Source organism: Toxotes jaculatrix, chromosome 2 (genome assembly GCF_017976425.1).
Source record: "Toxotes jaculatrix isolate fToxJac2 chromosome 2, fToxJac2.pri, whole genome shotgun sequence".
Lineage (NCBI taxonomy): Eukaryota > Metazoa > Chordata > Actinopteri > Toxotidae > Toxotes > Toxotes jaculatrix.
The window spans coordinates 18,742,395-18,759,373 of NC_054395.1; the positions used below are offsets into that span (position 1 = coordinate 18,742,395).

General features: G+C 43.8%; 2 protein-coding genes across 3 annotated transcripts in view; one reads left to right on the forward strand and one right to left on the reverse strand.

Moving 5' to 3' along the window:
• LOC121189849 (transcription factor Spi-B) overlaps positions 1–16,979 on the reverse strand; it is a 51,817-nt gene that overhangs the window by 15,148 nt on the left and 19,690 nt on the right. The gene's annotated exons all lie outside the window — the stretch shown is intronic.
• The window catches only part of LOC121189620 (leucine-rich repeat-containing G-protein coupled receptor 6), a 36,751-nt gene continuing 26,463 nt past the window's right edge, over positions 6,692–16,979 (forward strand). Inside the window, exon 1 of the mRNA XM_041049943.1 lies at positions 6,692–7,349. Coding sequence (XP_040905877.1) covers positions 7,129–7,349 — 221 coding nt within the window. The 5' untranslated portion in view covers positions 6,692–7,128. The remainder of the gene's footprint in view (positions 7,350–16,979) is intronic.

Here is a 16,979-nt window from a genome sequence, read left to right on the forward strand (position 1 = left end):
AGTTTAAATAAACAGTACTCAAAAAATATTTAATAAAATATTACATTACTTAACCAGTCTTAGTATACTGTATTATCATGAAGGAATCATTGTTTTAACTCGCATCTTTGAGTTGAACAGACTTTAATCCATCAGTTTTTATCCTGGACCACACCCCTTTATCACTGAAGCACTTTGCCAGCTCCTAATCGGTTAATTCACTCAACTTGTCTGGGCTTGTTTCATGGCAAAGAAAACAACTGCCATGTTCTCTTCACTGCTCTTCAAGTTGTCGGTCCGTATTTCACTAAAGGCGCCTTCTCAGCTGAATTATCTGCAGTCAAAAACGCTATCATTTTTCTCTGTTTAAGATTTTGTCACCATCATTGAACAAATTTGGACCCATTCAACTGCAATGACGTTAAGGAGGTGACACCATTTACTCCCTTCATGTTTTCTTTTTTAATATCCTAAAATTTGGTTAGTTCGGGCTTTATTGACAAATTGCTTCAGATTTACTTAGGATTGAATTTTAATGTGGCTAAATTACATTCTACATTCAGTATCAACATATTTAAATAATGTTAGCCACTTTCAAATGGTGCTTTTTGATGCTTGGCTGTTTATAATGTTTTTAAGAAGAATTCTTTGATTGTCTTTCCCTCTGAGCCTGAAAAACACATTACAGAAGCGAGGTTGCTTAACTTCAGCGTCGGCTGTTAACCTTATTACTTATTTTTATTTTTGTTGTTGTGGCGAGGACTGAAGTTACCATGAGTTAATGTGGACCAGTGTGCAGTGCAGTTATCTGTGTTCTGTCCGTGTGTCAGGGGCTTCCTGTCATTTCTGGGGAAGGTGCTTCTAACTTCTTCAAGAGAAGCTCTATGAGTAGCTTTAATTTATTTTATTTTATTTTATTTTACATTTTCAGATGTTAATATTCAGTGAATCCAGTGAGATTATGCCAACAACTCATTGGTTCACCAGTAAAATGATTGTACTGTTTACAAAAGTAAACTGACCCTATGAAATAATTTTTTCTGGTCTAATTTGAATGCCCTCATACTTGGAGTCTTGGAGTCCCCTGCCTTAAAGAAGATGAGGCCCAAAACCTGGCTTCTCCTCAACTAAACCCATAACCCAATGTGCATCAAAGGCATTTTAATTTAATTTAGCAAGTGGTGCAAAACCTGGGTACAGGTGAGTTGACACCCAAATTTCAAAATCTACAAAATCGACATCCAAGTGTGTCATGAATATTAAAATATATAGAACACCTGACAGTGGAGTTTGTGGTTACAGAGATTTCATGAGAGATTTAATTAGAATTTTTATTATTTTCTTATTTTGGCTGCCACTCTTCACACACTTCACATCGATTAAATCGTCACTGGTGGGAGAAATAAATTACGCTGCCTCTTCTTCTGTCTCAGCTGAAAACACTTTGGTTTCTTTACATGCTCCTGTGTACAGTCCACAGTGTGCAGTGCAGGAGGGGCTCCCTCTTATGTTTGTTGTTAGTTAATGCACCAATGAGAGTAACAACACAATGAGATGAAAAACATTTGCTGCTAGTGATTTACCCTCTTATAATACTGATTTCATGTATTATATTAATATAACATTTTCATGTTTTACTAATGAAAATATTAAGCAGTGTCTGAAACATAATCTTTTAAGCTTGAACATATTTTAGATTATATTTAAAGCTGTGTCTTGTGTACAGCATAGCTACAAGATATTATAGGATATTATAGTTAACATCTTCCATTGTTGGGCTTCATGTCAACATTGTTTGCGCAACCAGAAGATATAAAGAGTCAGTCAGAAGCTTTTAAACCAAACCGAAAACTCCATAAGAAGCTACCCAAATCTGTAACCACTGTTCTGCTTTGTATACAAATATCTTTGCTTTTACTTTGTTTAACTTAAACTTATCACTGACATGATGTATGTCACGTACTGTTGTATCTAATTTCTAATTATGTGTTCCCTCCTGTTTCTTCAGTTCTATTGACTGCAGATGAACATTAGCTTTAAGAAAACTCTGGTAATGAAAGGAAAATAAACACATAAAGAAATTGCTCCCACTGCTGTAATATAAGGGGAAATCATGTCTATCACCATTCATCATTTTTAAAGGTCACATGAGGTAACTGTGAAATTTGATATAATTGTGACTTTATCTGGATTACTATAAAAGACACAGTATTGGTGAAATGCACATTTCCCAATGTGTGTTCCAAACCTCTGAACATCCATTTAAGGTGAGGAGCTCCAGCCTGTGAGTACTTTGCTGAACTCCATGACTAACCACGTCCCTTGAGGCTTGCTATTGTCCCATACAAACACAAGAGAAAATACCTCCACCACCTCTGTTTTGCCCAGTCTCCAGCACCCCCTCCTCTACAACCCCTCCCCGTACCCCACCCTTGCATCCTCATTCCCTTACCTCATCCCCCTTTCTCTGCTGCTCTTTCTTTCATTCATTCCTTTCCTTTGTACTGTGAGATGCAGAGAGGAAGAGGGGGGCGGGTGGGAGGGGGGAGGGATGGAGTGAAGGAGAGGGACCTTTTGTTGGCTTTCAGGTGGTTTCACATGAAAAGCCAGAGCACACACCTAGGTTGCCGCCACCGGCGACCCAGCGCGTCTCACTTGCTTCCGCTGAGTATACCTGAGTTAGCCTTCAATTGCCTGTGCAGTTCAGGCATGCACAAATACAGACGCAGGCACATTTGCGCATACAGGAGCGCACAAACATACACATATGTCAATTTTTGGTATGAGTTTAGGATTGGAGAGGTGTTGGTGTGCTGGGGGAAGGGTAGGGAAGAGGTCTTGGGGGTGGGAGGTTAGGGTGTGTGTGTGTGTAGGGGGGTTAGGGGATGTAGGTGAGGAGGTGAGGTGGGATGGAGTGTGTGTGTTGGGGGGTTGATTGCACGGCTACTTTCTCTGTTCTCTCCCTGAATGGACTCTTGCTGCAAGGAGCTCAGGTAGCCTTGTGTGTGTGTGTTGTGTGTGTGTGTGTGTATATATATGTTTTATTCCCTGGTAGACTACGGTGAGTGCTCTCAAGTTAGTGTCAGGTGTCAGGTAGCTACTTGTCTTTGTGTCTTCAAGGCTGCCGTTGCTTGGATAGTGTTTACAGCCCAGAGAGCACAGCAGAGAGGGGGAGGATGGGGGAGGAGAGGGGAGAGAGCACCGGCTTTGATCTGATGCAGACTGTTTGATAGCGTGTGTGTGAGTGAGAGAATGAGTGTGAGAGAAGGAGAGAGAGAGAGAGAGAGAGAGAGAGAGAGAGAGAGAGAGAGAGAGAGAGAATATGAGTGCACGCATACTTTTTCAGTGGCATGTACAAATGTCTGCACACTTGCTAACAACTGCGTGTGCGTGTTCGAGCCATTCATTCAACGCAGGGCCGGACCAAGCCTGATTTGACCCACTATCTGGAATGTGTGAATTGTACACTATTGACACACAAAGCTCATTAATCCCTAAAGTGCAACATACACCACGTAGAGGAGGCTCGCGTCATTTGTCGCACGTCATTTGACACATTCATTGCACAGCAGATGCGTCACACAGATAGAAGCAGTAGCGAGGTCCAGCAGCTGGGATGTGCCAATCAGAGGAGAGAATGTAATGAAATTGCTGCTTCTCTGAAGAACCGATGTGAATCGATGTTGGGAAACAGGACAGCGACTTACGGTGACAAATTGTCAAGATGCTACCAGTGTGTGTTGACTTCAAGGCATGTTACAGAGCATGTTATCATAATACATACAACCAGTGAGCATCACCAGACAACACCACAACATCAGCACAGCCTATCAGTGTCGCACTGTAGAAATGATATTGTGCCACCAAAAAGACCCTGACGGTGTTAAGGATTCAAAATTTTTTTCACCTCTCATGGTATCAGGCAAGTTAGGGACATACACATACCCTGCTTTTAAGAGCAGCTGCTATGTAACCCATACAATAAGTGTACTAGATAACATCATAAGACATAAGTGGGTTTATTCTACTCTATAAAAGTATAAAAGCACAGAATTCCCTTAGTATACAATATTGCCTGAGAATACACGTCTTTTACCAACTATTTTATCAACTAATTTCTCTTCCCTGTCTGAAAATGCTGTGTGAAATTAAATCAGCTGCTGCAGCGTTAGACAGACGTGAGACTTTGCATTCTCTTGCATTGCAGAAGACTGGATTACACCGACTCACATTTAACCCTGCACACATCCATCATGAGTGTGTCAGAACAGGTGCAATGAAAACGAATCTGTAGCTTATTTTTCCATCAGTATGGTGCAGCATGCATGGTTGTGTGAGTACTTGCAATTGAAGGGAAACAAGCATAACACATTTCAAACAGAGGAAGAGAGAGGGAGACAGACAGAGAAAAAGACAGAGACGGGCAGGAGACCAGACATGCAGGTTTTTACAGTATGTGTGTTTTAGGGCTCCCCCAAGGCCAGACAATTAAAGAGCATTTAAAAAGATGACAGAGCTCTGCGCGCAAGAAAGGGAGAGGTGGAGAGCCCAGGGAGTGGAAGGGTTTGCAGGTGTATGAAGAGCATGTGCGTGTTTTTGTATATGTGCATGTGTGCCCCTGGGAATGAGTGTGTGTGCTGTGTGTGGGTGTACTGTAAGATCACGCAAGGTGCTCCAGTGAACAGTCTGTACACATCTGCAAAATCCATAAAACATCACTTGAAAACAACTCACACAACATTTTCAAACTGACAATAGACAGTGGAAGCAACAACAGACATACCACTACAAAGTGGAGGAAAAGAAAGAGAGAGAGAGAGAGAGCAAGAGAGAGAGAGAGAGAGAGCGAGAGAGAGACTATGTGAAGAACAGCTCTGAAAGAGTTTTTGTGGGGCCATAACAAAGGCCCCTCAGAAAACACAGTGGCATAGGAATGTTAATTAATTAATGAGAAACTATTCAGCCTACAGAGAATGGTGGAGAAAGAAAGACAGAGAAGGAGAGAGACGGAGCGACAGACTGGCTGGAGGGGCAGACAAACTCAAACTGGGTGCAAAGATAAATTTTATCTGTGCAGTTTTACGTTTCGAAAAGCACGGTGTGCACTTATTCTTGGTCCAGTTTCAATGCAGCTATGCATTTTCTCACGGCCTGTTCAGGGAAGTTCCGCGTCATAAATTTACACGTTGCATCTTTGTTCTTGGCTTTGCATGTGCACATTTGCATGCACATAAAACTGCTGCTGCTGCCGAATAAAATCCTCAGTTCCTCAAGCCTCAGATTTCCAGGAACTAGGAAAACAGCCTTGTTGTCCACATTGACTACCCTGCATCTTTGAGATAATCCAGTGGGGTTTAAAAACATTTTATGAACCCAAGTAGTTGTCAGATTTTATCAACTTACAGAAGACCATGTAAGCCCTCTAGTAAAACATGAAAGTCACCTAAAGTGGAGTTATGAGGTATGATTAAATGCTAACCCTATCTAGGATTTCTGCTAAATTTCTCAAATGTTTTGTGATAATCAGTTGGTACAGTGTTTTACTGCAACATTTTTCTTTCATTGGAAAATTCTGTATTTCCCCTCCCTACTGCAGCTTTTTACTGTTGGGTACTTGCTGCCTGATTTAAATGGCAAGCCAGTTTTTCTTTCTTTGATCTCTTAAAACTGTAGAATGCATCATTATTCTATACAAAATCTGTTACTTACAGGTGCAGAGAATATAAAGCTTAGCTGTGTAACGTGAAACAGAGCTGAATAAATCCTGTTGGAGTCTAATTTTACAGCATTCCTATCCCGCTGTTTACGGGCCCTTTACTGAATCAGGAAAAGCTCAGTTTTAATTGTTAATATTAAGTCTACACAAGTGAAACTTACGTGCTGTACTAAGAGAAACAGCAGAGGGATGAGATTATTTTCAAGACTGTGGAAATTCTTTGAGTGAGCACAGATAGACTGTGAAATACAGATAGGCTTTAGCCCAAGGCAGCTGACACTTCTTCACAAATCCACACTCTTCTCTCTATAGACTGGAGTGTGTGTATGTGAAATGGATATGTGAACTCCTTTGCGCCGGTCACTCACAATCTGTTATTTTCTATGGGTGTCCATGCATGTGTGTGCATTTGTGTGTGTGTGCGTGTGTGTGTGTGTGTGTGTGTGTGCAATCGCGACATTCCAGCAGCAGAAACCTGAGAAGGTGTGACTTACGAGACACTGGATTCTGCTCTTTCTGGGGACTGAGGGGTGCTGAAGTGTCAGAATTCCAATTTCCTAAAAACAGTCACTCCCAGACGCACACTCTGACCCTCTGCATCTCTCTCACACAGCCAAACACACTCTGTTGCCTTCATTCTTATCCTCCAGAGCTTGCTTTTTTCTCCTTCTCTCTCTTTCAGCTGTAAACAGTGTCTCACTTTCTCTCAGTTCCATTCATAAGGTCCCACAAGGAGAAATCACGTCTCACACCACTGTACTGTATTGATACCCCCCCTCTCCTTCCCTCTTTTCCTTCCTCAAACTAAACACTCACTCGTTCTCTTCACAGAGAGCTACTAGGCAAAGTAAAACAGGGGAAAGGAAGAGAGGGAGAAAGAGAGGGAAGAGTTTGAGAATCGCGGGCCCCTCCTACTTTCCGGAGATGCTCCAGCCCATCCCTAAATTGCGGGCCAATGAGGGTGGCTCATTCACAACTCATGCAGTCCTTCTACAATAGGTAAGGAGAGAGAGACAGAGAAAGGAAGAGATATATACAAGGACAGAGAGAGAGAGAGAGGGAAGAAGGAAAAGTGACTGTGTTTGGGGGAGAAAGACAGTGAGAAAAGAAGACGGCAGAGTGAGAAGGAAGACAGGATAGAGGGGACAGAAGTTTCACCAAAGTTAACCCCTGGAAATAAAAGTGGTGACTGGAAGATAGAGAAGAGAGATGAAGAGGTAAAACTTGTGACAGGGACAGATTTACAGTGTGGACAACCTGCACAGGAGACAAGGGCAGTAAGGGGCTCTTGAAGAGAGATATTCAGAAGAGAAGAAACATTGGAACCTCCTCATTTAACACAACTGACTCTTAAGACATCAGAGAGGACAAAAGAGAGCGTGACAAGACAGGAGATCCTACAGGTGTAGCTGCAGACAGGTGGGCAGTCAGACATGTTGCCTGTGCTTCTGCTTCTCTGTGTGGCTGGAGGAGTTTGGGGGTCCGCCCCTGGAGTGTGGGGGTACGGACAGATTCAAGACAGGCAGGGGCCGACGGCATCGCTGTGCCCGGCTCCGTGCCAGTGCGAAGAAGATGGGATATTCATTATGGCAGACTGCTCGGAGTTGGGACTATCCTCTGTGCCAGCCAACCTCAGCCCTCTCACCACTTACCTGTGAGTACCACACATTACTGTTAAAACAATTTGGGACTTCCGGGGTGTGTTCTCTTATCCTGTATCATCCTCACCTTTCCACCTCCAGGCCTCTGACTGTGTCCTGACTGTTTCATTCAACCCAATCATTACTTTCTTGTGTTTCCACTTTGTGTGTTATCCTGTATCCTTTCCTTTGATCCCCAAACCTCCTCTCATTCATCATGGTTGAGTGCCAGTTGGTTTCATATGAAAAATGAAAACGTGACTGCCAACAGTGAGACTGGTAGCCTTGCTCTTTCATTTGTAAATGAAAAAAATATAGTCATATAGATGAAATTTCTCATTCATGTTGCTGAATTATATTTGGGATTTCATCCTCTTTTAAAAATAGAGCAGCAGGCAGCACTCAGTTGGATGCGTGACCAGGAAACGGTGGCAGAACCCACATGTAGATAAAAACGGATAGGGTCAAGTAGGAACGTGTGTGTGTGTGTGTGTGTGTGTGAGAATGTGTGTGCTGACCACTATGGCAAAATTACTGGACCACTTCTTTCAGTGTCAGGTTTCTGAGCACCAACTGGAGACCCCGCGTGAGAGTGTGTGTGTGTGTAATTGAGCATGTGTATGCCTTCATGTATATGCATGCGTGTGTGCATATACATGAAAGTGTGTAAGCTGCAGGCACATGACACAAGCATGTGTTTGTATGTGTGAATGAGGAGCTGTTTGACACACAGATGTTTAAATGTGTTTGAGGGTTAATGATCAGTTTTTTTTCCACATGCATGCATTTCACTGTTCTATGATACCAAAAGTCAACAATAACAGATAAGAATTGTTGGCATTCGATTCAGAAAACTAATTTAATTCTCTATTTTCTTCTTTCTTTTGATAAGTGAACAAAATGATTTCTTTGTAGATTTGTGAGCTGTGTTTGTTTTAGAGCACATGATTTTAACAAACATACTATAAATACCATAAAATACATGATTATTAACATTATTCATGAATTTTATTAGAATGAGTTGCAGGAATTAAGGCCACCATTAAGGCAACATCAGGAATTTTTAAGGGCAGTGAGAGAAGCTTTAGACATATATTATGTAAAAGACAGGAGATCTGAGCAGTTTCTTACACCACCCTGCTGTGGCTTACAGCCAGACCTTTTAAATTGCTTCACTGTGTAAGCCTCTGAGGACAGATTACAGACACTTTGTGATAACTGATATTGAAGTGATAGAAGTCAAAATCCAGGAAACAGGGTGTGATAGAGCAGTTGCTCACTGGAGGCTCTACAAGTATTACAAGAGTGGAAGGACAGAATTCAGAGGAAGCGAGGAAAGATCAATAGTTTATGTATCAAACGACTTTTAAAGAGACACATAAAAGACATCTCTTCTTGACTGATGCCTGACTCTTCGGCTTTCATGGGAGCCTACGATGGCCAGATTTCACTGTGTCCATGTGCAAGTTAAAACACATGCAGAGTTTATGGTGGTGAAATACAGTCTCTAACTCCATCCAGGAATCACTCTACCTATGAGAACATCAGGCGGACGGTCCAGAAACGGGGCATGCCACACAACTAAGCCAGCGTGCGCGCGCGCACACACGCACACGCACACACACACACACATACACACACACACACACACACAAAGGGGGATGAATCTGAGAGGGATAGTGTTGAGCCTCTGAGTCGTCCTCTAAAATAAAAACAGTGATGACCTGAGACTCTCTCTGCTGAAATCTACACTGCTCTTAACTGAGCCATTACAGCCATACAGACACAAACACACGCACACACATATGTACACACAAACACACATCATTCCCTACAAACACAAGAGTAATTGTTCATTTCCCCTTGTTACCTAACGGTGGAACTGGACCAATTAGTGAGTTTGAGGGTTGATTTAGAATAAGATAAATAAACTCAGCGACCAACCGCATGCACCCACAGTTTCACAAACACACACATACACAAACACACATTACTGCACTGCATGAAGAGAGAAGAAGGGAATGTGGGACAGCAGGAGAGATGCAGCAACAAATTAAGATCCCGCACACAAGAATCACAGATTTCTCTTTTGCCCCAGTGATAAAAATCATCAAACACAAACAACATCCCCTCCCAAACCCTGCCCACATAATGCACTACATACACACACACACATAACCCAGAACTCAGCACAGCAAGCTACAGTTTCTCATTTCGTCCTGGAGTGTAAAAGGTTACAACAGCGGAGAGCCGGTCCAATCCCCACCAGGATCTGTCAAACCGTCCAGCACGCCCCGCTGTGCTGTGGAGGCTGGATTAGCCTCCCAGCACATACTGTAGGCTGCCGAGGTCACAGGGATTTGCTTGGGAACAGTCCATATTACAAACCACATCCACACAACGCTGTGAAAGTTTATGACATCATTCACCCGTGTCATCGGAGAGCTCTTCAAAGTGAGCGCAACTCTACATGCTATAGTGACCAAGAGGGCAATCCAGGCAATGCATGATTCACTCCATTTTCTGGTGTTTATTTGCACGCTTGGACGACCCCCACCACCATCACACACGCACACTCCATATATGTAGAAACATAATTAAATCGTAATCAGAAAAAACAAACAATCATATCATAACACTGTGGTGAATGCAGATGCAGAAGGCAGAAGGAATTTAACTATTCGGAAGCAAAGATGCTTCGAGCGGCTCAGAGCAAAGTGGGTAGAGATTTATGACAATAATCTTTTCCGTGGGCAACGCGTGAAATGAGCTGTCATGTGAGATGCTTTGAAAGCCTTTCTCTTTGATATCAGATTAGAGAGGAAAGACACTGCCCAAGGGTGTGTGTCTGCATGGCTCTGTGTGCATGTGTGTTAAAGTTTGTTGAGTTTGAGAACACTGTGTACTGTATATACATCAGGGATCAGTGATGTCTTATGTGTAGCTGCAAGGAAAGTAACTTGTCAAAGAAATGGCTTCACAGTGACACCATAAGTAGGTTCACAAATGTTAGCTGGGAGCAAATGAATTAGTCAGCTGTCCCCCTGATAGAATTATACCATTTTAAAACCAATATTTAATCATGATGAAAATAATAGTGTATAATAATATGTTCCCAATCTGGCTGGTGTGATATCCTTCACATAGATTGGAAGGTTTTCAGGTGCTCATGTTTACACATCTCACACTTCCCTCAGTGGTCTTCACTGTGTGCACATGGGAGTGTAAGAGGAAAAGAGTGTGTGTGTGCATTTGTATGTGAGTCTGGGGCTGGAGTTGAGCAGCGATTAGGTGATGCTTTGTGGTAGCGGTGAGTGCGGTGAACTTCTAACGGTGTTTTGGCCAAGGCCAGGAAACCACAGCTCGCGCATTACCAGACAGAGGAAAACCAAGGAGTGTGTGAGTGCACGTGTGTGTGTGTGTGTGTGTGTGTGTGTGTGAAGACCACCCAGACTGCTGAGGGTTTTTTTTTCTAGCCAGTGGAGGTGAAGCAAGAAAAATGGAAGGAGGGAAGATGAAGAAAAGGGGCAAAAAAAAAAAACTGACAAAGAGGAAGGTGAGGATAAGAAATTGGTGACAGAAAAATGTGTATTGGATGTATTGGAAGATTTTGAAGACTCAGTTGAGGTTAAGCAGGAGTGCACAACCCCATACACACATATACATACAAGCACACAAAAACACACACACACACACACAGTACATACACGTGCAGGAGACAACATCCTGCCTCTTTGTGGTGGCTGTGACTGTAACAGTCGTGTGCGTGTCATTTAGCCATTATGTGGATGGAATGATTCCTATCATGAGCGACCGGGGGTCACACTGTAAACATCATGTCTGAGAGAGACACACACAAAAAGAGGGAGAAATTGTGAGGGGTGGGGGGGGAGGGAAGGTTAGAGCGGAAAGAATGAACAAAAATAAGAGAATTGCAGAGAAAGGGGAACAGTGTATGTGCATGTCTGTGTGTGTGTGTGCTGTCAGTGGAGGGTCCTCTATACAGCAGCTATCAGCTCCAGCATCAGTGTCCTGGCTCCAGGCGTCTATGGTAGCCCCCCGCCTCAACTACACTCCCCTCCCTTGGCCTATCCTTCTTCCCCCACCTATTCTCCTTTCCTCACCTGTTTCCTCTGGCCTCCTTCAGTTAGAAGAAGAATCCATACATTAAGTGCTTGAGTGTGTGTGTGTGTGTGCGCGTGTGTGTGTCTTCAGAGCAGGTGTTGAAGCTGGTCATGTGGCACTAAGTGCAAATGTACAATCACTGATGTGCAATGTGCCTCTTAGAAATCCAAAATGAATGTATATAGCTCAGGGCAGCAGGCTCAGAAAAGCCAAGGGTGTGTACCCAAGCCAAATGGTGTAAATGTTTTCAAGGTGTGTGTATGTGTGGATATGTGTGTGTCGGTTGGGGGAGGAGGTGCTTTGGCTACAAGCCAACTAACTGTCAGCTGTGATTAGAGTTAGGGAAGAGAGTTACGCACCTCTGATTATAGAGAGGAAGAAAACAGTGACACATGCGATCATAGTAAATCTGTTCTGCTTAAAAAGTTGGAAAAAGAAGCACAAATTTGTTCCTTTCTGAGTTCGTTCTTTCACTTTTTTCCATCCTTCATTCACTATTTTGTTCCTTCCCACAAACTTGATGTGTTGCTCTCTCCTAGATTCCCTGGAGGCTCCGTGGTGAACACCAGCAGAAAAAGCCACTTCCGCTTGCAACAAAAGTGATATTTATGCCAGAGGGGTGTTGGAGAGCAGGGATAGGCAGTTAGCGTTGGGTAGTGCAGTGGTTTGTGGTTTCCTGAGAGCAACCTGGGAGGCTTTTAAATGTCGCTCAGGGACAGACGGCAGGTAGGCAGGTAGAGGACAACAATGGAAACAATGACAATTCCCTCAGGAGTGGCAGGCAGAGAAGAGACAGAGGCCATAGTGTGCACTACCGCTCCATATCCTGTCCTTTAGAAAAAAGCAGAAAGCAATCACGACACAAGATCTTGAAGGGAACTAGGGTGGAGGAGGTGGAGATCAAGGAAGTAAAGTGGAATACATCTTTGGGCTGTATGTGCACTGCCTGAGCCTGCATGTCACAAGCCTATGTGGACTAAACACAACAGTGGTTGGTATTAGTTGGGGACCGACCTATTCTCCCTGACTGAAGATGTGAATCTGTATGTTTCGTGTGATAGCAGCGTGACGCAAGTATGACACGGGGGCTAGGAATTTGCTCTCTGTGACGTGTGGTTGAAGGGTGAAGGGCTGCTTCTGACTGAGAGGATTCAGAATGCCTGCATGGCCCAGATTCCTATTCAGCCCCTTTCCAACCCTGGGAATCCATGGGAATGTACGTGTGTGTGTGTATGTGTGTGTATGAATCTGTGCAAGTGCACTAGCCCTCTCTTTTCCACTACAGAGAAGGCATTGTCCTATCCTGCGCCAGGCCACGACAAATGTCCCAAACTGTCCTAGTCCGTATACATGCATATGTGTAGATCTACGCGCATGTGCACCCATGGCCCATACGAGCTATCTTTTGTATCGGTATGTGCTTATGGACATATGCACATGCATGAGACTAGTTGCTTCTTATTTCTTTCAGTTTTCACCAGACAAATACCACATTTTCTTAAAAGGAGCAAATTGGTTTAAACCAAATCCAGGATTTTATGCCTCCAGATATTCAAAATCTGTTCAGCTTTCTGCTGCAAGAAGACGCTGTTTTTCACAGGAAACAAGATCCTCTTTTACTGTTGTTGCTCCTTGGATTTTAGATGAGGCTCCCACAGTCTCTTTTTTAAAATAATCTTGAAACTCACATTTTCATAGGCATGTTTCTCATGTTTTTGTGAAAACTTCCTACATGGGTGTTGATAGCAATATGTAGCTCTCTAAGTAGCCTCCCTCTGTACCTCAGCATGTGTCTGTCTGTCTCTGTCTGCCTGTCTGTGTGATCGCTGGCCAGGCCTGCTGACTAAAGTGGCTCATGTGGGGCTGGCAGTGTGCAGGTGATGACTAGTAAGAGCTAATGATACTTAATGCCCTTTCAAACAGTGTACACACACACACACACACACACACTCACACACGCATGTACCCACACATGCATGTACCCACAAGACCCTCATGTACACATTACACACAAGGAAACACATTGCACAAGCATGGATGTATGTACAAACACACACTCACATGCACATACTGACTTAATGATGGTTAATGCCCTATCCAATCCCCCTGTGCAGCATCAAAGCATCCCGCTGATACAGCGATGCTTGCAGGGATTAGGTCGGGAGAATGGACCACTGGGACGGGAGTTAGCTAAAGGGAACAAAGAGGCAATCACAGACACACTTAAATGTCACACACATGTGCACAGACCTCGGGGCAGTCACACACACACACACACACACACACACACACACACACACACACACACACACACACAGACACACACACACACACACAAAGTATAGCCAAACGTGGGTTAACTGCACAGGAATGTCCAGAAAGTGGAAGACGGGATGTAGAAAACAGAAGGTGAAGGGATGAATAAAGAAAGGAGAGGAAGAATGATCAAATCTTTTTCAGAACTCTTAATTTCGGAGGGTTAGGTTAACTGACCTGAATGCAGAAACAGCAGTCAGGTCACTCCGATGGCATGAGGCAATAGTATTACTTCTTGCTACGATTAGACTTCACAGGTGTATTTTCAATCTGCTGTAAAGGGAAGCTGGAGGGAATTCTGCCACTGCAGAGCCTCTGCAACTGCAGCCAGACTTACTCATGTCTCTATTACATGTCTGAGAAGGAGCATAAGAGGAAATCTGGACTTTTTACATGCATGGCAAGGGGCCAAACTAAATCTCTTTAAACCAACAGCAGCCACATGTCCTCATTGGTATGGGGTAAGATTTCATCGAGCGCTGATCTAAGTTCAGTTCTAGATGTTATCCGTGGGTACTGTTAAATATATGGAGCAGATGAGCTGATCATAGATCTGTGAGTGCAGCAGTTAAGGAGGAGTGAGCCAGGAGTGGATTTGAGCAGTCTTCTAACTAGATCCAGTGTCCTCCTGTTTCTGCCATTCAACCAAATGAAGTCATAATGGAGCTTGACACTAATACTCATCGGGTTTCATTTACTGTTGTATCCACTGCTGAGAATCTGCCTTGAATGAGTGTGCAGGGAAAAAACACCTCTGTAAGAGATACCTTTTCAGGATGTGTGGAAAAGTGGTGAAATTTGTAACCGTCTTCCACACATCAGTGGCATGTGTTTGTCCTGTGTTCTTGACATATTTCTTTTATGTGGCTAAAACTGTTTGCTTTGATTTAGAAGGAAACAAAAAAAAAAAAAAAACATTCTCTGGCACTTGTCATGTAACAAACATATATGAAAGCCAGATAAAATATACATGCCAAACAACAGATTAGTGGACCATGGACAGGGCTATGAATGCCTCTCTGCCTTCCAAAGCTATGTCCTACTCACAACAGCTGCCTGTCAGTCCTGTCCACATGTTGGAGTTAGTTGTATGTTGTGTAGCGCCGACTGTTCCAACACTTCCTGTTCCATTACTGAAGTGCTTGACCTTTCACCCCCCTCCCCTCTGTCTCATGATAGGGTGTGTGTGGGAGGACAAGGAACGGACATAGAGTGTGTACATGCACGTGTGTATGTGTGTGTGCGGTATACCAGGGTATGAATAAGTCCCAGAGGGCATGAATATGTTTCCCATGACATGGCCTCAGACTAAACAGCCGCTCTCTCCACCCAGACATCCGCCTGTCATTCTCCGCTAAACCACAGTGAGCGGAAAAGGGCACAAAACATGGGAACACAAAAACATAGATGCATCTCTCTTTTCTGTCTCGCTATCTCGTCTTTTCTCTTCCTCCCTCCCTCTCTGTTTTTCTGCTCCTTTGTGGCTGAGTCCTCCCCTTGGCCCTCCTTGTCCAGGTGAAAGACTTCTCCTCGCCCTCTCCCTCGCTCTTTGTGCCCCATGAATGAGAGAAAGAAAGAATAAGAGAGGGAAAGATAAAGAGAGAGTGCCTTCGGACACAAAGGGCAGTGTACCCCTCCCAGGAAGTCTGGGAGAGAGGGAGAAAAAAAAACACATCTTTAGAGGAAGGAGGAGGGTAGGACAGCATTGTGCCCTCCTTCCTGACTCTTTATGTGTTTGTGTGCGCGTATCTGTGTGTGTGTGTGCAAGCTCATGTGTGACTGCGAGAGAAACTGAATGCCAAAGCAGTCAGTCTATTCAGATAGAAAAAAAGCAAACACACTTAGACCTCACCCTCACTCACAGTACAGATACGCATTTTCTCTCTCCTTCCAACTCACACACACACACACACACACACACACAAATGCACACAACCATTTAGGCCCTCTTTAAGGCGGCGCCCGAGCATTGACTACCAGTTGCATTGTGTGGCATAAAAGATCCTCTTTCATCGTGGCCTTAACTGTTTCAAAGAACTAAGCGGAGAGGATCAGACTGGCTGAATCCTACTGAAGACATTACTGTCATAGTTACTGTAAAAGACAGCCAAGGTGTGGCTCAAGCACCGCTAGTGCAGAACTCCTACCCTCTGGGCAAGGCTCTGGTTGTTGATTTTCACTAAAGGTCTATTACTCTAATACTCCTCACAGGTAAGCCGCTTTCAAAGGCATAAAGCTTACTGCCATTATTGGCTGTTTGCTTCGTAAGAGTCTCCACCTGAGAGAGGGAAAAAGGGATTGGCAGGGAGGCAAGAAGAAAGAGAGAGAGAGCAGAGGAGGAAGTGAGAAGGAAGACCTCAGGGTATAGCTCTTGTGAAGTGATTCTGTGTGTGTGTGTGTGTATACACAGTATGTAAGAGAGAGAGTTATGAAAAACATCCTTCTCAAGGGCAACAATGTAAGCCCGTTTGTTTACATGCCTTTGCCTGAATTGTTATGTACAATACCTGCATGTAATTTTATGCTTGAACAACATGCCAGAAACTTTTCCATACTAAGTTTTTTTCCTCACTTTGAGACAATGGAATTCTTCAAAGTCAAATGTATCAAGTCATCTCTCCTCAGGCTGCTCCTGGTCAGCTTTGTCTGACTGACACAGTTGAGGACTGATGCTAGAAACAGACACCTGACTGCTGATCACATCTGTCCCGGTCTGAGGGTACATTCACTCACCAGGGTGGTCCATCATCCACCCCACAAAAGCCAATCGTAGCCTGGAGTGTGTATGAGTGCCTGTGGATGTAGCGTGGGCGTTTGTGTGTGTGTACATCTCCGAACATAAACAGGGGTGTTTTTCATATGATGTGGCCAGTTGTTTTGCTGCGCTAAATCACCAGCTCTTGTCAGAAATGCTTCCAGTTTGAAATTGGCTACAATGGAGCTAGGGGCACATTCACACCCACACACACACTGCCTTTGATCACAGAACCGATAACATACTTCAGTAGTTCTGTTGACGGTGAAGAGGAAATATGATAAATCACATTATTGTAACTACCGGACTGTGTAACCCCATGCTCCAGTTGAAATTTGAAACAGAGATGGGGAGAGAAAGAGTGAGTGTGAGCGATAGAGTGGCATAAGAGAGAGGGAGAGAAAGGGCCAAAGCTGATGAATGGAAATGTACCTCTACTTCTTCATGC